Source organism: Clarias gariepinus, chromosome 17, assembly GCF_024256425.1.
Source record: "Clarias gariepinus isolate MV-2021 ecotype Netherlands chromosome 17, CGAR_prim_01v2, whole genome shotgun sequence".
Lineage (NCBI taxonomy): Eukaryota > Metazoa > Chordata > Actinopteri > Siluriformes > Clariidae > Clarias > Clarias gariepinus.
The window spans coordinates 7,281,648-7,308,478 of record NC_071116.1 but is presented as its reverse complement, the minus strand read 5'-3'; the positions used below and the strand labels follow the sequence as shown (position 1 = coordinate 7,308,478).

Below are 26,831 nucleotides of genomic sequence, written 5' to 3'. Positions count from 1 at the left end.
TTTTAAAATGACCACAAGGCAGCTTGAAATTTTACCAAGGAACAGCAAAATCTATCAGCATTATAATACAATGCCTTGCATAAGTATTTTCCCCCCTTAGACTCTCTCTATATATTTCAGTGAAACTTAAATGGACAATAGATCTTAATTGTAATAAATCTACACACTAAGAAAACTGTCAAACTAACTGTTGGTATAAAACCCCCCAATTAGTTCAGTTGCAAAACCAAACCTATTGCAGGTAAAAGCTAAAAGTCACAGTTGAATTCATGTGCTACAATATAGTCATTTTTTCCTATTATGCAAACTACCAGATCAAAAAATCCTTACAGTAAGTCTAGATTACTGGGCGCATTTTTTCAACAACCCTATGCACCGTCATATTCTTTATTTACATCCATAGTTGCATTCACTTTTGACCAAGATCTTGTATTGATGATGGAAAACTCGATCTGAAACATCCTGAAGATTCTTAATGTTGGCCAATTTATGTGTAAAAATAATTCCTCATGCTCCTACTGTAGAACCACTCGATATCCTGGTCATTCAGTACACTCAGGTCGTCAGCTGGCTGTTTTTTATTACCACATACAATAACGCTGCTGAGTCTAGACCTGACCAGCTGAAGCAACCCCAGATCATACAGTAACACAGGCTTGTAGCATGGAAACTACATGCATGATGATGCATCGCTTCATGGGCTTCCCTTCTTACCCTGGACTCAACAGACCACATGACCTACTTAAACTATTTGTCCAGAGTTTAAAGCCTTTTTCCTTATGTCTCACTAATAAGTGGTTTTCTTATGGCCACACTGAACGTTTAAGTGATTACAGTTTATTGAATCCAAATGGCAATATAGTTTGGCCAGGGAGTGTACTGTACTGTATATACAGAAGATATGCAGATCCACAGTAGAGATATGCAGTCTATAAGCAGAAACATGAAAAAAAGGGAAAATGATCTTTATCAATTTTCAATTGATTAAGCCTTTTTTTAAAGGATGTTTTCTTTGAACAACATTAAATCTATTAAAAACTGAAAAGTCCATGATACAACTTTGACGTGGTTTAGACGAATCCGTCCACTAAAGGTCTAAAGGACATCTTATCAGATAACACAAAAAAGAAAAGATGTTGGATGATCTAATAAAATGTCTTTTTTATCTAACAATTCAAATGGAAATAAAGTTAATTTTTGATATTATGAGCCTTTTAAATAATTTCCTAAAACCCTTTTAATGCATGTCATTTAAATGTCAGGCTCGTTGTTTAAACATGTACAGTAATATTCTTGGTATTGATATCAATGCTATTCATCTTGCTATCTTGGATTAAACCATTAAACCCTCTTCATATCAGGAAGACAGACTTGTCATACCCATATGCACTCAATAACTCGAATAACCTTCATAACATTTATTTGTGAGTTTCATCATTGTACTGTAACACGATCAAATTATCACACACTTTCTGGTTATGCTTTACTTTAGAAAACAACAGTCTAGATGTTAGAGTTACCTCCGAAAAAGATCTGATTGGCAGGAACGACAGGAAAGGCTATGGTGATGGTGGACATGTCTGATTTGTCCACAGCCAGGATCAGACGACCTCGGCGGACACGCAGGTCCACGGAGTGCCACTGGCCATCGTTCAGAGCTGATCCTGGAATAGAATTACTGACGTTAAAAATGAACAGTGTCTTTACTACAAAGACCTACAACTGGATACATTGCTGCAATATAATTACTTACCAAAAGTACATATTTACTTTTCAAAAATACAAAACAACCTACATTTTACCATTACTACAGCCACATTCTGTAATTAATAACCTCTGACCTGCTGTGACGTCCGCCATGACCCTGCCAGCCTTGTGGACCTGCATCCTTGCCCTCGCCTCACTCAGATAAACCCACATGGTTCCTGCTTGGTGCTGGAGGTCAAAGGTCATAAGCAGGCCCGCCTTGTTCCAGGTCCGGAACTGCAACCCGACTGACATCGTGTCCCGCGTCGAGGTCCACGGCAGTTGAAGGAAACTGTCCGAGCTCACAAACGTCAACGGTACATTGACGGCTTCTACACAGCCGAATGTGATGTTTCCCTAGAGTCACACAGGGTGAGAAACTAAATGGTCCTGTATTTATAATTCTCCCAAGATTAGAAGTCGTTATTCATGCAAATACAATTTCCAAACTTAATTACTTGGGATGTGAATTATGATGTTTGCCTTTTAAATTATGCACCAGAAGCCCCCACCTCTACCTCATACCCACACACACACACACACACGCATACACACACATACCCCTCCTCCTCCTGATCACCCCACCACCACCCCCGCCATGAGTCTGATTAAATCCGTGATTAAAAGGATTTGTAATTGCCTTCATCTCTAATTCCCCAGGGCACAGAAGTAACAGGAAAAATTATAATAATAATAATAATAATAATAATAATAAGCAGTGAGTGATGTAAGCATAGTCTGTATTAGCTAACAGACAATTGCAAAATAGTACGCATTACATCATCTTTAAAGGAAAAAAAACAAACTAAAGACTTCTTATTTGATTTGGCAGACCGAATCACATCTCACTTCAAAAAAAAAAAAGAAAAGCGTGGATAATCATATCAGTTCAATAAGTAACGTACGACAAGGATAAGAAATAGATCAGATGAAATAAATCTGAACAGATTATGCTGGATATAATGTGAGATATTTGTTAATGTATTAAGTTTTGAGTTTCGACATCCCCACTGGCCCAACGCTCTTCGTATTAATACAAATAATGTAAAGGTATATAAAAAAAATCATTCTATAGACAGTGGCTCAGTTCCCTGCACCTCCATCTTTACTGCCGAGAATCATTAATTTGACAGAATCTGATGTGGTTTTATGACGGGCACATCCTCCCTGTTTCTCTCCCTATCATGTTTCTTCCCTCTTATGGCCTTCCACTTTCCTTCTGCTGTCTGCAACTCCTAATGAGTTACACCTGATCTGTTTTCTTTTAATCAGTCAGTCTATTTAAACCCATTTTATTTATCTCGTGTACAGTATATGGACAAATGTATTTGGCCAAACCTGTTAATTATGGACTTTACGTATTTCAATCAGGCCCTTATCCCCAGTGAAGGGCAATCTTAAAGCTTCAGCATACCAAGACATCTTGGACAATGCTACACTTACATCTTTGAAGCATCAGATTGAGAAAGGCTCTTTTCTATTCCAACTACAGTATAACTGTGGCCCAGTTCACAAAGCAAGAACTATAGAGACATGATTTGATGAGTTTGGTGTAAAAGAACTTAACTGGCCCTAACACAGAGCCCTGACCTCAACTCCATCCAGCACCGTTAGGATGAACTGGAACGGAGATCGCGAGCTAGGTCTTCTCGTCCTTTTTGTTGTCTGACATCATAAATGCCCTACAGAATGAATGAGCATGAATTCCCACGAAAACATTACAAAGGTTTGTGGAACGCCTTACAAGAAAAGTAAGTAAGTATCCATGTATTTGGATGACATGTCATTGCATTATGTCATTGCATTAGCCAAATCCTTTTGTCCATATAGTGTATATTATGTACTTTTTACGAAGACACGCTTTTCTTATTTGAAAATTGTGATTTATAACAGTTCTTGGTTTTGCTTGATAGTTACTGCATTGGGATTTTTTATATGAAGTATACTTTCTTCAAAGTAAATAAAAAATAAAAAGATCATCTAACTGATTTCCTGCTGTGACCTGAAAATTTGACTTTGACCATGCTTATTGTATTTTATTAAATAAAAAACACTTCACACATTTTGGCTTTAATTCTATGTTTATCCTGTATATATATATATATATATATATATATATATATATATATATATATATATATAACCCATATTTATTTATTTGATTTTATTTTATTTCATGCTTATTTTCTCCTTTTTTAGCGGCATTCATTGGAGGACAGCATAGAAAGAATTTCACTACAAAAGAAGGAATTGGGATGTCAAACCCTAATGTTGGATGAGTCCTGTGACATGTGATGATATCCATTGACGTTGATCCATGAGACGAGATTGTTTGTTTTTAAAAGTTAGAATGACTTTGATAGAACGGTTGATGTTGAGATAATGTCGAATGAACGACCCAAACAAAACGGTACAACTACAACCTCAGAAACCACAAAGGTTGAACTTTTATTCGAAACATTTATGGAGATTAATGTTCAATTGCACAAAGTCTGACCCTATAATTGGTCCATTTAGTTTCTAACAGGGTAGAGGGAGGAAGTCCAAAAGTCCAATCAGACATTAGGATGCACACAATAGCTTCCTGCACATAATGTATGTATCTCCTGTCACATGTCCCGTAACATGTTAATACTACCAGGAATAGTACATACAGTACATTTACTAGTGTGATTAAGCTCACGCCATCGGTTGGGTATTGATGTTGTTTTGAAGTCATTTGTTTTTTCAAATTTCGTTCAGCATTATCCCATCACCGTGTAACTATCATTGTTCCAACATCATTTCATATACAAGTTCTTTAAAATAACCTAATACTAATTTTTTCCCATAACGTTGCCAAATAAAAAACACCACAAGATTTTGACAACCAATACGTTCTGTTAGGTAGCTAGCTAGTGAATTAACATGGAAGAAGGATGTTTGGTGTGATAGATCCCAGGAGGCAAGGCTCCATGTTTATGGATGGTAGACAGGGTCAAGGAATTAATAAATTATAAATTTTAATTTATTTATTATTCTTTTTTTAAATCTTTGGGTGGCAGGGTGGTGTAGTGGTTAGCACTGTCGCCTTGCACCTCCAGGTTTCGGGTTTAATTCCAGGCCAGGTTCAATTCCCGACTCTGTGTGCATGCCCCCCCATGCTTGGTGGGTTTCCTCCAGGTTCTCCGGTTTCCTCCCACAGTCCAAAGACATGTAGGTTAGGTTAATTCGTGTTTAAAATTTTGTGTGCGCGAGTGTGTGTTTGTGTGCCCTGCGATGGATTGGCACCCTGTCCAGAGTGTACCCCGCCTTGTGCCCTAAGTCTTTTGGGAATAGGCTCGAGACCCCCTGCGACCTTGAATACAGGATAAAGTGGTAATGATGATGAGTGAGAGTGAGTTTATATTTGTATCCAAATTGAAAATTGCAACAGAAACTGACTATGTAAAGCCATATCCACAAAAAAAAATGTCTGAAAAAGACAGGCTTTCCTGGACAAATTACTGACATGCAAGATAGCCATTTGCCCTGATTGGTTGGATGTTTTTGGTCAACACCACTGCTACACAAACATGAAAACGTTTAAAAGTGTTTTGAGTTAATGTTAACGTTTTGAGTTAAAAATCACTGACTACACCTGTATAACGCTCAGTATCCTCGAATCCCAGCTTACCACCATGTTAAGTTGATTTTCTTTGGCCAGGTCGATCACGTTGATGCCGTTGTACTGCACGTTCTCCAGACAGCCATGGAAGTTCGTCCTGGAGTTCTCTCCCTGAGTCCCGTCAGCCAAAACGCCACCGAAACTGATCTTGTGAAAGAATAATAGTCTGATGTCAAATAGCCCATGCTTTTGCTAAACAAGAATATAAGAAGAAATCCTCCCTATAAGAAGCATTTACAGAAAGACAGATGGGTTGAGAGAGCGCATTGAAGCTTAACAGTGCAGCCCTGATTTCATTTCATATTAATAGATATATATATATATATATATATATATATATATATATATATATATATATATATATATATATACGGTATATAATGAATTAAATCTTTAAAAAAAATTAAATTAAACTTGTGTTGTGGCTGTAACTGAGCCGCTGATGAAAACAGACATTTCGATAACGAAGCACATTAAACAGTGATCAACTCGGATTCGGAGCCAAACAGCCCTCGTGCTTCCTTTTACGCCCCTCCCCAATCAACTTATGAAATGTGTGTGGCTTTGCATAAAAAAGAGAGAAAAACAGCTCGAGCAAGGCTGCTTGTGAGAGTGTTAGACGCTTTAGACTGGTTGCTGGAGGCGCACCTCGTTAATCACAAAGTGACTCTGGTGTTCGGGGAGTTGGAGCTGCTGTGCGCTTTTGTCCACGGTGAAGTTGACATGTCCTCGGAGTCGCTCGATGCTAACACGATGCCAGTGTTGGTCGTCCAGCAGGCTGCCAAGTGATACCTCAGTGTGAAAACTGCCTGTGAAACAAAAAGGGAAATAACAGGGCTGTGATTATTTATTTTTTTTCAAAAGAGTACTGCAGAACAGAGGAAAGATATGAAGCAGTAAAAACATACATATACAGCGTAGGTACATGCTGCCCAGTAATATCAGCATGTTAACATTGTCCAACATAAGCCAAGTCATTTTTGTTAACCGTGACAAAAATGCTTTAAAAACGTCCTTAGGGAAGTGTTAAAATGTTGACGTTATAGCTATATCGTACTATTCATACAACAGGTTAACATCAATCTCAGAGAATCTCACCCAAAGTGTGTGTGGTAATGTTCAAGCCTGAATACCGGCCAGATTCACTTAGAGGGAGGATTTCTTCTTATATGAGGTCACAACAGGTGGAAAACCTAATTAGCTTGTTAAAACCCTGGCCATTACAAAAAACGGACTGACTGGAGACCCATCTAAATATCTAAAATGACTAAAGTAGATTTTGCATAATAGTTCTCCTTAAATCTTTTCTTTTTTCCAGTCAGAGTGTACTCGGGTGTTTAATTAATGTGAATCATTTTAGAAAGCATTAGCGTGTATTAGTGTAACCTATCATCTTCCACATTACCTCATGGCCGAGGAAAAGACTTTTCATATCTAAAACATTGTTTATGTTATTGTTTTGTGCAAGAATTACAATATGGAGACTTTAACTTAAAGTCATAAATGGTGGTTGGGTTTCTTCAAACCACAAAAAATACAACAACAATACAGAAAGCAAATCCATAACAATTACTTCCCGGCACCAGGCAACGACTCAGCCGTGATCAATGAAACATGAAGGCCAAATGACTGGAACTCATAAACTCTTTTCCTCCCCTCAGCACACAATCTCAGCCTGCAGTTTTCCTGAAAGCATGGCTCAATTCTGAACTCCACCGCCAGTGGCAACTGTATTAAATTTTCACTAACCAGCATATTGCTATGGAACGGAAGAACGACGTTCGGTTATTAAAGCGCACAGCCGGGGATGTGTCTCAGATTACACTGGGCTTCAAAATGCATCAATTATTTAGCAAAATTATGAAGTCAAGCAGCCTAATGCTTCTCCAACCTCGATCATTCATGCACACTTTTCCTAAAAATGTGTCGCTTTTTATGTTTGACTTATCAGAAAGGCTTGTGTTGGACTTTTACTTTATCTGTATTTGCTGAATGGAGAATGCAGAGTTAAAATCCGTAAGCAAATAAAATCCTGGCAGCCAAAAATATTCAGTAGTTCAAGAAAGCACAAAGCACTGGTGAGAGTGACCGTGTGGGAGGGTTTGAAACAGAAGGGTGGTTTGTCAATCACAGCAGCATTAGCTAATAACAGGCAGCTCCTAGCTCGTTTGTACACAACACGGCAGCTAGCACCCTGCCCCAATTACCCTCAGCCATGCCAAGTTAGCAAGGTACAGTCTATTGGCAAAAAACATTGGGTAAAAAAATAAAAATAATGAAAAGCATTTACTATTATTATTGCACATGTTGTCTTTCGGGTGCGCCTGTCGAGGGGTCTCCACAGTAAACCACAACAACTTAGCATACATTTTACACTGGATGCCCTTCCTGATGCAACCCTCCTATTTTATCCGTACTTTGAACCGGCACTGCATCCAATGGCTGGGGTTTGAACATTGACTGGGAATCGAACCTGTGCCTTTTGCATGGCAGGCAAGAAACCCATCACTTAGCCACCAATGCACATCAATGGAGAATAGCTTGATATTGCTGTTCTAAGGAATCAAACCAATGGTTTTCAATCAGCCTGTTTGGAGCACAGCCCAATGTTTTGAATATTCAATGTTTTAATGACATCCTCAAAATTTGTTTTAAATATTAACATTTATGATCATAAGAATAATTTGTAATGATAATGTAATTTTGTACAGTAAAATTGCTACCCCCAAACCAACATTATATTCCAACAGTATTATATACCAACAATATTCCTTTATTTTTCAAAACCTGCTGAGTCGAAGAAAAAAAAAATGACTCTAAAACTCTGCATAGAGTCAAAAAGACATCTGCAGTACTCTGGTGTCACTCCCTCAATCTCTGCCTTCTTGTTTGCTTCCTTAAGGTCATATACAGGAATATGCCATTAGAAGTTCACTATTCACTTAAGAATTCCCCAGTTTTAGGAACTTTTGTGCAAAGGTAGACACACCTACTTCAAAAGTGAAACTCCTGCACATATTTGCTCCATCCATTATCTAAACCTGCTGACTCTAATTAGCACAACTCTTCAGCCAAATAAGCGAGAACTAATTAGTGACATCACCTGTTTTGTGCACTGGGAGACCTATAATACATGGCATGTGTTGTTTTAATAGTGCATATCAAAACGGAGGTCTCTGTGAGAGAGTGCTCAGAAGAAAACTCTTGTGAGTAAAAAAGATGCACCACTTCTAGTTATGAGGATTTGTTTGGAGACAACCTATCCCATCTTTTCTGCTCTAGCTCGCTCAATTTTGGTTAAATCAGAAAACAAGACATGTCACGTTGAACAGCTTGAAAATCTTTACTAGGTTGAAAAAAAAAAATCACGTCAAAACCAGCCCCAATCATGAACCTCAGAATCTACTGTATCTTGTCGATTCTTGCCCAATTTTGCATCCACTCCCACAAAAAAGCGCTCAGCCGGGAGACATGGTGCGAAAAAATATGGAGAAGATTGTTCAAACTGTTTGGAAGTTATGAATATTTGTTGGGGACCTGACACAAAACCAAAATCCTCATGGGATAACATTGACTTCTCACTCTAACTATTTCCAGACAATTCTGTCTAAATGTACTGTAACTGTTTTATCATTTTTTAATATTTCTCAGAGTACACCCACTTGACATCCTACAATATTAAAGCATCCTCTGTCAAAAAATCAAAACAGCAAAGCTCTAAGAATAACGGTTCCCGAGATATCTAGCTCAGAACCAGAGCACGGCATTCCTATACAAGTCAATGGAAGAGTTAACTTCCACATTCCACATTGTGTTACTGTGTGTGAGTGAGCCATGCGGAAAGGACCGTTGTTATTGAGACCGGACTGAACCATGCCCCCTTTGCCAGAATATCTAATGTACCTTATAGACAACGAATGACCCATTTTCACCATTTTGTCCAGGAAATTTAATGCACCGTCTTTCAGGTTCCACCTTACAATTTATCCAAGAATTGTCTCCAGCATTAATAATATTATAGGGTGACATGAAAGTAAATCTGTCCAGGCACCTGCTGCAATTTTCAATAGCAGATACAGTGTTTCAGCTTTCTGCTGCTATACTTCCATTTCACCAGTCTAAAGAACAGGAAATTTTATCAAATTATTACAAACTTACAGTAATTACCATAATGATCACAGGGAGGATTATAGACGCAGCACTATATTGTCAATATACAGTACAGTACTCCACTCCTATTACAGTATATGATTATTTGACTGCAAAGAACTTCTTCTATCCCTTGTGTTATTTTTGGGCTTAAATACATGTAAGTATTTATAAGTGCTTACATTTAGTACGGGATTTTGTATATACAGTACGTCTGTTCGTGTTTTGGTATGAAGAGGAAAAACTACAGTTCTAACTGGCACAGACGTACAGTAGGGCTGAAGTTGTTCCAGTTTTGTAAAGACATAGGCAAATGTTTTACAAAGTATGAATTGGATAGATGGCAAAGTGTAAACTTCTTGGCTGTGTTTAGCCACGTTTGCTTGTACGACTGCATTCTCACAGTTTGATGACTTGTGAAATTGCAGCCCTTTCTGGCATCCATTACTAAACAGTTCACTCAGTGGTTCACTGGTGCTTCAGTGATTTGGAACATTTAATCCTGCAACTTTTATTTTAGACCTAGAAATAAGGTAGGCTACTCTGCATAGGAAGCACATATGGATCCAGTGTTTTTCTGCCAAGTCATATGGATCTGTTTCCTGAGAAGCAGGATGTATCTCATAGTTCTGGCTGAAGAGATAGACTTATAATCTTATGCTTGCCATTGTGAGTGTTGTACTTCTTCAGAGAATGCTAATATTAATAATGAATACAAGAATGCACAAATTCACAATGGGCAATTTGGAAAAAACAACTTGCATGTCTTGAACTCTCAACCCTGGAGGTGCGAGACCACACTGCTAATTACTATGCCATCGTGCCACCTATATTTTTGTACCTTTGGCAAACATTACAGCTTTAAATCTTAAACTGTAAATCTCTACAAGCTTTGCAAATAGGGATCTGATCTGTTTCTCTCTTCCTGACTGGAAGATCCTGTCAAGTTCAATAAGCTTTGACTTTTCACGTCTCTCCACAGATGTTCTGGGTTTTGGTTGGGTGCTGTAAGAACTTTCAGAGACGTATCCCATAGGCACTTCAGCATTGTCTTGACCGGATACACAGATTAGCCAAAACATTAAAAACAAGACCTCTGAAGGTTATGGGGTATCTTCACATCTACAACCTTCTGCCTACCAAGTCCCAAACGTGGCAAGCTGATGTGGCAAGTGTTCTGATACCTTTATATTATAGCTAGCATCATTTTTTTTTTAAAGATTTGTGCTATATTGGCTTTTTTTGTGAGACGGGATAGCCTTTGATCCAAACAATAAATGAGCTTTGAGTGCCCATATTAATGTTACCGGTTTTACTGGTAAATAATTGATAATCAATGTTATTCAAGTCACCTGGCAGTGATGTTACTGTTATGACTGATAGGTGAACTTCAGGTCGTCCTACTAAAAGGTAAATGATTGCCAAATAAAGATGTCCTGTGCAATCTGGAGCAGGTTTTCTTTAAGGAATTTATTATTTTGGGCTTCGTAATTCATTTCTAAATTCTTCCAGTGTCTGGAGAAGAACTCCTTCTGGATGATGCTGCCACCACCATGCGTCACAATGTTGAGTTTCACTTTATTATGCTATAAATCTATATGCTCCTTAAAGGGTTTGTTGTGAATCATCTGAAATCTTTCTAATCATTCTTATTTAGGTTTTTAGCAGAAAACATTTAGGTGATTTTTTTTGGTGACTTACATTGTGTAAAATGTATTGAGTATGCAAAAAAATGAACTAGAAACAAAATACTTAATTCATCAATCGCTCAAAGGAGCATTTATACAAGATTTATGAAGAGGAAGGAACTGTAAGCATGTTTTGAAGATTTTTCCCCCCCTGAAGATAAATTGTTTAAAATAGAATAAAACAAATGAGATGGAGAAACCTTGATTTGTCGTTCTTTCCTCCAACATTTTTCACTAAATTATGCAACAGCAAGTAACAAGATTCCCGAAATGATCGCAGCATCGTTTCCCAATCGGCATTCAACAGGATGAATAAATACTAATGAAACCCGCAGGGAGTTACCCTACAGCGTTGAAAAGTTTATTATGGAGCACCTGAAAGTCTCTATAAACATTTATTTATTCCTTCTGAGCTGTTTTCTGCCGGCGCGTTGTTAAAAAAAAAAAAAACTTTAGTTTTTAATGCGCTCCCAAGGGACCGTGTGGAGGTGAGAATAGAAAAAAACATTGCGTTAGGAATTCAATTAAAAATAAATAAATAAAGCAGTTAACCTTCTCACACCTCTTCAGATTTGCAGGAAATTCACGCCGGCGTTTGACAGTCGGTGTCAAAATATTTCCAAAGGCGATATAATCGCTAACTTGTTTACAGCTGCCAGTGAGGCCTCGGAAGAAGTGTTATACCAGCCAGCAAACACGTTCCTCTTCTATTTTATCTGATTGAAACTCCAAAAGTCACAGCCTGAGTCATAGCCTCTTACATGTTTCAGGTGGAAGTTAAAATGACAAAGCACCTCTTATTTTTTTTCCCTGTCTCTCGCTTTAAAGTTACACTGTATTACATTTGACAGCAAAAAAAAAAAAAAACTATTTCCTTTCTCATTTTGTATTTTATATTCTCGATTACTTTTTTTCCCCCGTCTGAGTTTAAAGGTTGTATGTCTAGACGCTTTTGACAAACCCTGTCTCTGACGCTTTTCCTCAAGAAAATCAACCTGGCGATCTCACAAGCCTGAACTGCAATGCACAAACAGGCCGCTTAAAGTAAAACAGCTGTGTAAACTTACCGGCCACTTTATGAAGCACCTGTCCAACTGTTCGTTAACACAAATATTTGATCAGCCAATCACATGGCAGCGACTCAATGCGATTAGGCATGTACACAGGGTCAAGCTGAGCAGCTGAAGTTCAAACCAAAGAAGGCAATTTCAATGACTTTAAATCCGACATGGTTTTTTGTGCCAGAGTATTTCCGAAACTGCAGAGGATTTTCACACACAACCGTCTCTGGGGTTAACAGAGACGATTAACAATACCTTGTTAATGCCAGAGGTCAGAGGAGAATAGCCAGACTGGTTCAAACTGATGGAAAGGCAACAGTAACTCAATTAACATCATGTTACAACCACGGTCTGGCAAAGCAGGTGGGCTACAGCATAAAAAGACCACGCGGGGTGCCGCTCCTCTTAGCTAAGAACTTAAACCTGAGGCTACGATTCACATTCACTGACCAAAATTAGACAACAGAAGATAAGAAAAAAACATTGCCATGTCTGATGAGTCCTGATTTTGGTTGCAACATTCCGATGGTAGGGTCAGAGTTCGGCGTGAACAATATGAAAGCATGGATCTGTCCTGCCTTGTATCAACAGCTCAGACTGGTGGTGGTGGTGTAATGGCGTGAGGGATATTTTCTTGCCACACTTTGGGCCCCTTAATACCAATTCAGCATTGTTTAAAAGCCACAGCCTACCTGAGTATCAGGTATGAACACAGGATAACATGCCATGTCATAAAGCTGCAAGAATCTAAAGAATGGCAATGAGTTCACTGTACTTAAATGGCTGGCAAAGTCACCAGATCCCGAACTGATAGAGGACCTCAGACATCAGAAATGTGCAGCCGACAAATCTGCGAGAGCTACATCTGAACAAAAGGAATGTTTCCAGCACCTGGTTGAATCTATGCCATGAATAATTAAGGCAGTTCTAAAGGGAGAAGGGGGTCCAACCCAGTACTAGAGACATGTACTGTACCTAATAAAGTTGTGATTGTACATCCGAACGACACAGCGTGAAGCAAGAGACTGAATACTAATGCTGCCTGTGTGTCTTCTCTAACTGCTTCCCAGAAGCTGATGCTTACGTTTCATTTGTTTTATAGATTAGGTTCAGGAATGTTATTCTCTTGTATAAGCCAATTTTGAAAAAGATAAACAAATAAAAATTCAAAAAGGAATAGATATTAATCCCTAAGCTTTTGAAAAATTATAACGCATGATTAATAACAATTTGGGAGGTTTAGTCGTTTCATTGATCTGCTGCAATTTCTGTGTTCGGGTAAAATATTAGAGTTCGTTAGAGAGTAATCTGCGCTCGTCTTGTTACTTTCACATTACCCCTTTGCCCTGGATTAAATACCAGATCTCGGCTGAATTTCCAGACCATTATGAACTGGTAGAGTGAGAATGTCTCTCTCTCTCTCTTTAACAGTTTACATGATCTTAATAATGATTTGGAAAACTAGGCTCAAATAGTAATCAGTTAAATTACGGCATATGTCCCGAGGTGAAACTAATCCCAGCCAAATAGGGATTAAAGCTTAATGTCTGTGAAAGCCTCTTGTGTTGTGAACATTATCAGTTCATCTCTGAGGCATGCTCAAAAAAAAAAAGAAAAAAGAAACAAATAAATTATGTCTAGAAAAAAATGTCTAGAAGTTACGCTTGGATCATCTAGATGTGGTTTGAATGATGGTAGAATCTAAAGGAGCAAAATAAATAAATAAATAAATAAAGCTTTTATTATTTACAGAATCTAAAACTTTCTTTTATAGCATAACAGGATATTTGCATAAGCTGTTTACTTTTTTATATCTTATAAAAAAAAAAGTGACAGACATCATATTTGGCTTTTTTGTTGTTGTTTAAAGGAGAAAAAAAAAGACAAACCCAACTTCAATCTGTTTCTTTTTCCCCCACTATAAGAGAGCGGTGCTGCTACAAACATCCAGGCTCATTGTCTTTAACTGTTTCCCAGCAGGCCTGTGTGCAAGCGATGAAAACTGGAGCAAGATAAGACGGGAGGAAAAAAAGTCTCTTCTGAGCAACAAATTAAGTTTTTTTTTTCCTTTCTTTTTTTCTAAGTAATGGCTGTTTCAAAAGGTAAAAGTCAAAATCGATATTTCTGACTTATCTTAAATATTTGCTCAGTTCTTCACCAAGTAGGAGCTGAACTGGACAGGAAGAGTGGGCGAGGAAAACTTTTCGAGAATGAGGAATAAAGCAGTGTTGGTGTGCTGTTACGTGCGTTTTTAGTACAATTTTATTATAATTATTAAAATTTTAAATGTATCAGTAATAAGTCTTCTGTCCTGTCCTGAAAAAAAGCTCTGACACTGGAGACTCCTTCACCCATGTATACTGTTTGTGTTTCAGTGGTGTCGCACTGATGTTCCTAGTTAACTCCCAAAATGTATAAATTTAGCACAAATCATTTCCTTCTGTTTGATTATGTAATTGATACAATCCACTTATCAAACTCATCCACTCATCAAATGCTCGGATCCTGTGTACAAAATCGGAAAAACATTTACAGACAGGTCAGAGTGTTCATCTGCATACTTCCAGAGAGTTAAAAGTACATCATCATTATTATATTTTTTCCGAAAGTATCCGCATGCAAAATGGGACAGACGTAATTACCAAACACAAAGCTATCATTTACCGCTCACACGTTAACCCATTCAAAAAATTATTAAACATTCATATTCGGCTCTCAGGAGAGGTGATAATTGAAAGCCGAGGCTTAAAAAATGCTCCAGTTTCACATCAGCATCACAAAAAGCTTTAAAAAGACATTTAATATAACTCATTTTCTCTTCGACTGGGATGCAAGGGTGGGCACCATTTATTTTGTTTATGGGTTTTAAATGCTTGTGGAAAGCTAGGTGGAAACCATTAACACTTTTTTTTGTACTTAATGCTTGGAAAACTAAATAGATTCCTTCTGCTAACTTTTTTTTTTTTTTTTCGGCATTTATTTCCATCAAATATTGCATGGATTGGGAAAAAAAAAAAAAATATATATATATATATATATATAGGGAAAATATGGAAACGCCAATTAGCATATTCTGCAACTCTTTGGACAGTGGGAAAGCGGAGTACCCAGAGGAAACTCACCAAACACAGAGAGAACATGCAAACTCCACATATACAGATCTGCAGGCAGGATCCTGGAGGTGCAAGGCCAAAGAGCAACCATTCTGTTTCTCACAGGAAAGATCATGGACTTAGAAAGTGTGTCCAAACTTTTGAATAGGAGTGTATATAAATAAAATTTTACTATCTATTATATACCAGTAAAATGGAGACTGGATGAGCACCCAAAGCTCACCCATGCCCACGTGGACCAAAGGCCAATCCTATCCACTCACACAGAAATGTCAAAGCAGCACAAATCACTGATGCTGAACATAAAAGAAAGGTACCAGAACACACCAGGCTGCCGACTTACGCTCCAATCACTGCAGGTCTCAATCCAAACAAGTACTAATGAGATGCCCCAGAAACACACGTCTGATCCACAAAGGCTCCACCACGCCACCTACAGCACCTAAAGGATCCGCTGCCAACGTCCTTGTTCGAGACATCACAGCACACCCACAGAGGTCTTGCGAAACCATGCCCTAAAGGTCCAGCGCTGTCCCGGTGGCACTAGGGGGAACCACTACAATGTTATGGGTGATTGGTATATAATGTTTAAAACACTCATATTAAAATTATTATTCAAAGTAATAGCCTAAGTATTTCCTATGGAAAAAAGACAGCTTCACAGTATTTATCTATGGCAACATCCTGTGGGGTTTTTTCGTGCCGTACCATCTTGTTGCAAATTTAAAACGATGCGCAGCATACAATATTCTCATCACAGCTTTCTGTAATACATCTGTCCTTACTGCAACCCCTTTCCCTCGGTTAATTCAATCCAAAATTCATTCATCTATAACCATCTGCTCACATGCAAGAAAAAAGCTGTAGTACCAGTGACGAACCAGCATCAGTAGGAGAAGAACTACTGAAAGACTACATCGACACTTCAAAGCCCAAGTTTCTTCTGGTGCGCGTTGTTAGTTAGAATTACTGGAGCAGAGCTAAGGAAAAGTGGAGCAAAATGAGCATGGTGGAGTCAATCTGAATCCTCTACACATCATCAGGGCAGAAAAACATTGGGAAGAAATATGAATGCAAAGCAAAGGCAAAAATGAAATGGCCTGGGATATGGGACATAAATCTTCATGTCATGGCTTGTTTGGTTCATTATTTTTTTTACATTATACAAAAAAAAAAAAGGTCTGTGCCAGGATCTGGCATCTTTAAGCGACTGTATGATTCATAACAGAAACTGGTGTTTAGGACGGTTCTGTGGAATTGGAAATGTTCCAGTCCAATCGGAATTGAAAATTGAACAGAACCTTTACGTTACATTTTTCACTTGCGTTCAACCTCGGATTTTAGAACCTCATTATCAGCCTTCGAACAGAAATCTACTGTACCTGTGAAATATACCGTGGTTTGAAAATAGGAGATATGTCTCTTCTTCTTTTTTTTCTTCTCTTCTGTGTGGAAACCGAGGTCACACACATTCACGATGTATCACTAACAATGATCCGTACATTATAGGCACTTCATAGCTTGCACTTACACGTAGCCTTTGTTTGCTACAAAAAAGATCTTGGTGGTCGTGGGGGAGTTTTGAAGTAGAGCAACCCTGCATCTGGCAACCCTGTCATTATATTGTTACTCATCCACTGAAAATGTTCACTCAGGAAAAAAGGGGCAGTAATTCCCGCCTCAGTGGGTCTCTAGAAGCATATGTTGCAGTTCCCCTTTTTGTCCCCTAGGGGAAATAAAAATTCTGGGAAATGGACCAGTACTAAATAGACTAAATGGACCAGTACATCCATTTAATTGTCGAGGTCATTTAAGGTCATTCACTTCCTTGGCATTTGGTGTAGGAAAATTGGATATCTGGGTATATTTTATTCCTTAAAAAATTTATATTAGCCTTTTTTTTTTTTAAAGCAGATTACATAACCATACATCATATATTATATACAGTACCTTTTTTATTTTGTTAGATGATAGTCTAGACTTATTTTTTCTCGGTATCTATTTGTTTGCCTCCATCTTGCCCAACATTACTGTAAAGCATTTGCCACAGCATTGTAAATGTATGAAGGATATTACAGAGCTCTTTATAAAGTTATATATATAAAGTTATATATATATAAAAATTTGCCCCTTTGAATAAAAGATAAAAGCTTCCAAACAGTAAAGAGACTTTTTTTTCCCAGATAAGACTGTGCTAAAATGAAATCTAAAGTGCTGCTGTGCTTAAAAGCGATGATTCGCTCCCACACACTTCCCGCTCTAGCGCATGTTAATGTAGATTTAAAAAAAAAAAGAAAAAGAAAAAGCAGTCCAGAAGTGTTGAGTAGCACCTGTGAAGTGAAGTAATGTAAATTTCTCATTCTGAGAAGTATGAGGAAAACCAGCCATCACCGCCTCTTCCACCTCCACCTCCACCTCCACCACCATGAAAATAGGATATTTCAAATTATGAGAGAGGTAGATAGAGAGAGAGTTAGAGAGATGTAAAAGACGACAAGAAAAAAAGATTGAGCGAACAAAGTCTCCTTATTGGCAGGGAAGATAGACATTGGGGTGAAAGTTAAATCTCAGTGCAGATGCATCCCAGTCAGTTATTTGTTTGTGGATATACTGAAAGCGGGCATGCGGATGAGTTTAGTCTGGTCAAAAGCTGAGCGATCGCTGAGAGATCATTTTTGTAGTTTACAGCATGATGCTAAAGATCACAGCGACTAAAACTGGCATGAGACATCAGAACTGAAAGTGTATAAGCACATGGAATAACAGGAGACGCTATAACAATTTAGTGTCTCAGATCCAGAAGTAGACATCTCTAGATTGTTCACTGTTTAAACCAATGAATAATCTGAGGCATTCCACAAGTGGTGATAATGGACCGTAACAGCACCGTTGTTGGATGTTTAACTATATGTATCAATCTGTTTAGCAGGTGTTTTTACCTGTCATTAGTTAGTCTGTCAATCACAGCATGGTCGAAAGTTAGGTCTGGACAGTCCGCAGTCATTTAAGAGAGTACAACAGCTGCCTACCAAAACCCACATTCAGGAGCAGTCACAGTCGCACTTTCAGCAAGAAACCATACGCTTGTCTTCTTAATAATTGCTTCCCAAGTCCATGTTGTTTTTGTTCACTGTTAAAGTTAATGCTAAAAAGCATTTATCACAAGGCCCCCAATTCCTTCTCTAACCCCTGATCAAGGGCACTAATTGATGTGTGGAACAAAGGATTGTACTCCCTACACAGTGCACTAGTTTTCCATTTAACGCTATTTGGGAATATACATATATATATATATATATATATATATATATATATATATAAACTAATAATAATAATAATAATAATAAAAACTGTTGATAATAAATGGCGTTTAATAAACAGATGTTGTATAAAAGCAATAACACACCTAAGGTTGCGCTGATGTGCCTACAATCAAAGACTTTAACCTAGGTATGCGTACAATGTCGTGAAAAAAGTATTTGTCTTCAAATTTTGAGATGGAATCACCAGGTCTGGCAGTAATCAGTCCTGAGTGTGGCAAGTGAAATTTAACTCAGCCTTCCAAAAAATCACAATTCAGTCATGATTTAGTGAGGGGGAGCAATTACTTTTTCACGCAGGGCCAAGTAGGTTTGGTAGGCTTTTTTCCCTTGATAAAATAAATTATTATTTAAAAACTCCATTTTTGTATTTAATCTGGTTAGCTGTGAGTGATATTAATACATTTTGTTTGATGAGCTGATTTATTTACTGTAAGTGTGACAAATATACAAAAAAAATGAAGAAGGGGCAAATTCTTTTTGTAAAAGGCTGACTTGCACTGTAACTGCATAACAAAGCCAAGCACAGATGGGAGCACATACTTCTGCATCGTTACGAGGCGGTAGCGTTTTGTGTAACTTTGCTTAACGCAGAGGGACTGCTTATATAATTACTGTATATGTGACATAAAGTGTTAAAGTGGTGAAGTTAAATGCACTGAGTCACTCCCACACACTGTTCTGCTACATGTTAATATTGATAAAAAAAAACAGTAAGAACTGTTAAAGCACTGTAGATGCCTTAGTTACTTCTTTTGGGGGTATTTTTAAATGATGTTTTTTACTGCTAGTTTTGTTGTAATTGTCATTTTGGTTCTGTACCATACAAGCAGCGTTGCACATATGCTGAGATCTAATTAAGCCCAGCACATGGTCAGGCTTTTCTGCATAATACTTCTGTACAGTTCCTTGACGCAAGTGTGAGATATAAAGGCTTTTATTTCATCATTCTGCCCAAGGCGTTTTACATCAAAGTCACCTTAAACCTGCTCAGAAAGATGGCTGGAAGTTGTTACATTTCCAGGCACTGAGAAAGTGAGCGCTGGGCCTGAGAGAGGCGGAGTGATAATTGCTTTGATGGACTCGGAAGCACAGTTCTCCTCAGCGTATGTCTATTTCTGGCCGGGTGAAACAACACATAATCTTGTATCCGTCATAGAAAAGGATTTGGTTTTAAATTTCATCCTCTGGAGTGCTCGCTCAATTTTTTTGGGATATTGCAAAGCGTAAAATACTCCCATACACGGCAAACAGGCGTCTCTATTGGGTTCGTTTCGCACACCAAAGCCCGAAATTATCACTTGCTCATTTTTGCAGGGTTTTATAACCGTGTCGTGTCACCACATTTACACGTATTTGGTGGATTTGTTTATTATCGTATATGCATGCTGCCAGGAATCGCATGGCGCCGAATATCTCTCCATCATGCCAAGGAAGGGCGAGCTGAAGCTGGCATTTATTGGGCACAACAGAAAGCTGCAGTCACGCCGTGAAGTTGGCACAGGCCTCTTAAACTGCGTGCACACGCAGATGGCATTCTAAGTGGTAGAGCGCTGGCCTGGATCGCTGACAATGCTTGAAAGCTTTTTCTCTTGCATAAAACACACACAAGACACGAATGCCTGAGTGCCATCAATATAGCAGATAATCTGCTGCAGTCTCCAGGGACATTCCAAAGACTCATGCATAAAAGTACCTTTAGCGAGTAACCGCAGAGAGGGGGTGATACTAGAGTACCTTTTCTGAGACGTATGAAGAGTTTTCCTTTGAGTAACTCCAGAGTGAGGGTGTGCCCGTGATTGCCCTCCATGTGCATCACTACTCCAGAGTTGTGAAGGGTTTTGAAGTTCATGGTTAGCAAGTCTTTGGGTGACGGACTTGTGACTGCATCAAGCTTGAAGAACATGTAGCTGGCTCCGTCGAAGCTGGCCACATCAGATTCTGCAAAATATACAGGACAGTACATCATACACTGTGTCATATTAAGAAAACAATAAATGTACATTAAAAACAATGCAGTCAAAAATAACAATATCCAGTGTTTAGAGAGCCTGGACCGATCCCAGGGACCTTAGGGTACAAGGTAGAGTACAGTACATTCTGCACTGGGCACCAGTCCAGCACAGGGCCCAAGCACACTCATTGACAGTCTACGGGCTATTTAGCAATGCCAGGCAACCTATGGTCTTTGGACCACTGTGGGAGGAAACCTGAGTACATGAAAGAAACCTACCAAGCATGGGAAGTCCACACACACACACACACACACACACTGTGGAGGCAAGATTTGAAAACCCAATCCTGGAGCTTTAAGACACAGAAGGCCACACCTTCTTAAGTGGGACTGACAAGAGAAACCACTCACAGTCCACTGGATCTGACAGAAAGCTCATTCCTATTTCATTGGAACCTACAGACACAAAGACCATGGCTCTTTCATTGAAATTGACAGGCCACTCCCACTTCATTTGGAATTGACCAACAATAAGGTTAAACAACTTTCAGTAGAACTCAGAGAGGCCACTCCTACTAACTGGAACTGATGGATTGGCCATGCCTCTTGCACTGGAAATGAGAGAGATCACTCCCATTTCATTGGAACCAACAGAGGCCCAACACCCAGTTTACTTACAGTGGAACTTACAGTGTGGCCTCCTTTTTCACCAAAGTGTCTGGTGGTTGTGCCAGTCCAGAGCTGGTTCAATAGCCTCTTGCAATAGAACTGAAAAAGGCCACTCGGTTTTACTGGAGCTGACAGAGGCCACACCTACTTTACTTTAACTGACAGACTGGCTTTACTGGGTCTGACAGATACAAACACTATGCCTGTCACTGGAAAAATGAGTATAAATAGACCCCAATATTGGTCTAAGGGTCAGGTGTCCAGATACTTATGGCCTTGCAGTATAAAGACAAATGCTTGTAAGATATTACAAAGATTAACACTTCTGCCCAATTCTCTCAAACCTAAAAGGGATCTCATCTTAAGGTTTAATTCAAAGGTCTGATTTTAAGGTCATCTACACCTTATGCTTCTTCATGTCAGACCACTGTCTAATCATTAACTCTTATTTCTAAAAGCTGTAACATAGCGCATATCTACCAAAATCACCATTCTGTTTCCTTTCTCTACCAAACACGACTTTCCCGTCAATTATGTAACCAAACTTTCATCTGAAAGTTTTCGTAGCACTCCGGGGCACTTTTAAAGGTCAGCTAATGGACCAATTCAAAGCATCGATGCAGGGAGCATGGCGTCCATGAAAGAATAGATTGCAAAAATGGAGGAGAGAGTGCGAATGAGTCAAGATGAGTAATTGCTCTGCGTCTATATGCTCCTCTATCCGAAGCCCCTCTACTGACTGCTAACAATGGCAAACATACAGAAACACACACACCGAGTCCGTCCAGCAGAGGAATAAGAAAAAGAGAAGGCAATTGCATGCTGCATTTGGACACGGAAAAACATAAATTAGCCACGTGAGCTGCAGATTTAAACGGCTCAAGCTGCTCTTACTTTTGAGATAAGAAATCCAATATGCAGAGTTGAAGAACATGCACGAGTTCACGTTAAGAAGAACTATTTTGTCATGGGACATCATAAGCAGCGTATTTAAATTTCACTGTGGCAGAGAAAATTACTTTTCACATCAGGGGAATTTCTGTGGTTTTTGGCATCCTGTGTGTAAATTTTATTGTGTAAAACCTATAGTGGAAATTCATATACTGAATGCGGATATGTTTCTCGACTCTGAGTCCGTTGAAATTTAGAATCGAAGAGCACATTGTTTAAAGAAGAAACAGATAAGCTGTTTGGAAATCCTGAAATACAATCTTATTATATGTTCACAAACAAATCCCCTTTTCCCTATCATTTTTAAAATTGAGGTTCTGCTTGTTTATTTCATGCTTGTGGTATAATCTAGTAGCACCTAACCCTGGGTGTTTATTGCCGTCGTTTTACCACCCATTTTAGGGCTAGGCATTATTATCCCTATTTCTTTCAGGCATCGACAAAGAGCCTTATGGGGTCAAACCGGGACTTCCGATTTATAAAGAACACAGTCATGAGAGTAAAAGTTTAGTTTATTTCTGTATATTACCCCTACTAATGCTTTTCTTCCAGCATTTTACTAGTGCATGAATACCATGACGTTTTTTCAGTACATCAGAATCATAATCGAACTAACGGCCTAGCAGTAACTCCTTTATGAGCACAAACATGTTGCTTCGATCATGGCTAGGACTGTACAGGGGACGTGGCATTAACTCCCAGGCGAGTTCCTGGAATGTGCAAGTCGTCTTAGCGAATGATTGTGTATACTGTTCTCACAGACAGATGTATTATCTTTTCTGCATTCCAAGGATCAGGTGTTGCTGAATGTTTACAGGAACGTCTGCAGTGGGCGCCTCTGCTGGGATCATCAGCCTTATTTAAAATGTTTGAACCATACAACTTTTGCTTTTTAAGAGTCTCACCGCACTGTGCTTGAAGTCTTATGTAAATGCAAAGTCCCGGTTTTATTTGAACACCCTTGTATATTAGTACATAACACTAATATACAACCCTATAGATGGGAATGAAAAAACATCTCAGTTTATGCCAAGTTGTTTAAAAAAACAAACAAAAAGTATAATTATTTGTTCTTTTTTTTTTTGGTTTTGGAAAGAAACTGGAGGGACCCAGGGAAAACCAACTAGAACATGTAGACCCTATATTTGTGGTGTGATAATCCTGTGGTGCAACCAACATAGTGCAATCAACTGGGCAAGTGAAAGTGCCAAGTGCTTCACAGTCCCATACATTGGTTAGCCAGAAACTCAAACTCACTATATTAGACAGCCAACACTGCAAAAAAAAAAAAAAAAAATTCAAATCCCCAGGAAATCCCCTGGACATTACTATGCCCTCTCCAGTTGTTTTTGTTATGTTAGCTGTCATATGCTAATAAATGAATGAGGCTGTTATACTCACCTTAACATGTGTTTAACAATCATTGAACAAACCATGTGATGAACTGCTGCTGCAAACTGTACAGTAAGGCTACACAATTCTTTATAAAACACTATATATATATATATATATATATATATATATATATATACACACAGTATACTTTATTTGCATATATCAAAGTAAATTTTCCCATAAGGAATAATGGAAACTCAGTTGATTCATTCCATATCCAAAAAAATATTAGTATCAAATATTAATATAAAAATTATTAATACAAAATATAAATTTAAAATAAAACAAATTAGCTTGCACTTTTGCTTTAAAAAGAATCGTAGCTGGTGTGAGAGAGACGAGAGATAGGAGGAGGAGGGGGGTTACTGTGTAAGACACACTAGCGAAATCACAGCTCTCTGACAGAAGGTCTCTGTCAGCAAACTGGAAACCCTTTCTTTTTGTGTGACCTCTCTATGGACACTTGCTTTTGCCTCCTTAAGGATTTTGTAGAAATGTGACGTTGCATTGTTGCTAAACAGATTTATCTCCCGCACAGCACTTTTAACCTTTTCATTCAGGGGGCCATTATTGCAGTACAGTTATTAAAGAACAGTCACTTTATTTATAAATACAAAATAAAAAATGCTTTATGCTTTATGTGCGTGCACACACACACACACACACACACACACACACACACACATACATGCTCAAAATGTTATAGTAAACAGTACACCCTAACCCTAGTTTTACAAAATCTTACATTTAGGCATTAAGGAATTACCAAAATGTTCTAAAAAAAAAAAAAAAAAAAAAGGATTAAGCTTTCTAATATTACTAAACGTAAGCAAAATCTTATTTAATGCCAAAACTCTATTATCTATTACAAGTTATTCTTAGAGAACCTCCGATTTATGAGAATCCTAGAATTATAAGAAGCAATTCATACATAGGTCATTTCTGTGTGAAACAATCCACTAAAGCATCATTAGTGTTATGATCTGATGAATCCAGACCATCCTTACTGTATTGGCAGCCGTACGCCTCCAGTCGTAACCCAACTCTTCCATTGGGATTCCAATGCAGAGGCAGCACACGGAGGAACTGAGCAAACACCGGCTGCTGAAGCTTGTAGGACACTACGCTGTCTGCGTTCGAGTTCCCGAAGAAAACCTACAAAAACACAGGATGTGGGAGGAATATTAAATATTAGACTTAAAATATTGAAATGATACCAATCTGACATACGCAATATTATGGTGTGCAAATTAAGCCTGGATTCTAGAGAACAATTTTAATGCTAATTATTTACATGGGGATACGTAGATCATGAACATTTTTCAGTACATTGCATTTTGTCAATATAATAACTATCAGCAATGTGAGCATTTGATTGGGTGTTATACAACTGACATTTCTAAAGGTTTGCCTCAGTTATTGAACTAACTGGTCGTTTACTGTATTTATTTCTTATTTAGTTAACTGTTAGGGGAAAAATTCTAAGGTGCCAATAATATTATGTGTTTTAAAAAACGCTGCTCACTGTTTTTTCTTCCTTTATAAAATCAAAGCAATAACATTGTAAAAAATTATGTAGCAAAATACAATAAAACTTCACTAAACAAAGAAACTTGAAGTACTGTATTTAAGATTTCTGGAGATTTTAACGATTATTTTTAATTGTTTGACTACAGAGGAATTAAAAGTAAAAACATATTAACCATTGATGTTTTGCACAATACTTCTCTGTAGCGCTTGTGTCACATCATTAGTGCAGTTCACATTAGACCTATTTTTCGCAGCCTTGTTTTTTTTTTATTATTATTATTACTATTATGCTTGTATAAAAAATCTTAAACTAAAAAAAAAAAAGCATTGGTGTCATGATAATTTATGATTAATAGAGTTATTGCCTTATCATGTTTAACTATTTGTAAGAAATTTGCAACCATAAAGAGATTTTCTACATAATTTCACGCCACAATAGTGTACATTATGTACATACGCGTATATTGGCTTAACAAACACAAAGCATTTCTCTAAAGCTGCTTAGGTACCAGGTAACCTAAAAAAAACTTGGATTAAGAGAAGAAACTTGCTAGAAATGAGAGCCAAAAAAGCCCTTTAGGAAGACTGGTCTTATCTTTAAGACTAAATTAAAAATGCAACTGCACAAAGAAGGTTTGCTAATTAAAACTATTCAGAATGTATCTTTTGTCATTAACAAAACCTTTTTTTTTTTAGCCAACATAAGATAAATAATTTGAATGGACATCCTGCTGAACACACCTGAAGTTTCACACCAAAATATTTAAATGTATTCATATGTGATGCTTTTTTAGCCTCCAAATTTCAGGTGTAATTAGGCTGCATTCTGTTAGAACGGAGAAATGTAAAGTGTCACTCGTTAAATATTCTGTTTGATGTACCAAACCCAGGTGTAAATTGGCACCTTATACTGTATGTTCCTCAGTGTTTTATGAGCAGCGAATATCAGCGTCAAGTTACTGGTTTTCCCAAAGAATTTAATTGAAAAAGTGAAAATGATGCGTTACAACATGAGACTGTTTTAGGAGCTATGTTTGGCAATTGAACTAACCCTGATCGAGAACACACACACAGACACACTAATTTTCCTTATATCTTACAGTTTTCCTTATACTGTATATTCCTTATATAAGAAAATATACTAATAAGGTCTTGACTTGTGACATTTCTTTTTTTTTCAAATGCAAATAATATAAGGAATACAGTTACTCACTTTTATCCAAAATTGATTTGCATGTCATTTGCATATTTGCATATCAGCCATGCTAATGATTTTTTCCCCTGACATTATTCATCTTAATAATTTGACATTAATTGCTAGACCATTTTTGCAGATACATTTAACATACATCTGGCTTTTAGGCCTAAGGAAAATCCAAATTAGCAGACAAAATGTACACTTACAGAATATTATATCCGGTAGCCCAAATAAGGTGCTTTCCCTTGATCTTAATCCGACTTTACACAGTGGAAGTGTGAATGCGCTGCCAGGAATCAATAAAAGGTGCACAACTCGTCTGCGCATTTCCACATTGAACATTGGCCTGCGCATCCCTAATCATCTGTTGTATTAAAGAAAATCAATAAGGGCCAAATCAACTCAGTAAGA

At 37.9% G+C, this 26,831-nt stretch overlaps 1 protein-coding gene across 2 annotated transcripts in view; it reads right to left on the bottom strand.

The window, feature by feature from the left end:
- Positions 1 to 26,831, bottom strand: part of cntnap3 (contactin associated protein family member 3) — a 163,375-nt gene that overhangs the window by 78,750 nt on the left and 57,794 nt on the right. For both annotated transcript variants that reach the window (XM_053516446.1, XM_053516447.1), the window contains exons 4-9: positions 24,700 to 24,847; positions 20,461 to 20,664; positions 6,041 to 6,201; positions 5,402 to 5,539; positions 1,842 to 2,103; positions 1,521 to 1,664 (exon numbers count right to left, since the gene is read on the bottom strand). In XM_053516446.1, the coding sequence (XP_053372421.1) occupies positions 1,521 to 1,664; positions 1,842 to 2,103; positions 5,402 to 5,539; positions 6,041 to 6,201; positions 20,461 to 20,664; positions 24,700 to 24,847 (1,057 nt within the window). The remainder of the gene's footprint in view (positions 1 to 1,520; positions 1,665 to 1,841; positions 2,104 to 5,401; positions 5,540 to 6,040; positions 6,202 to 20,460; positions 20,665 to 24,699; positions 24,848 to 26,831) is intronic.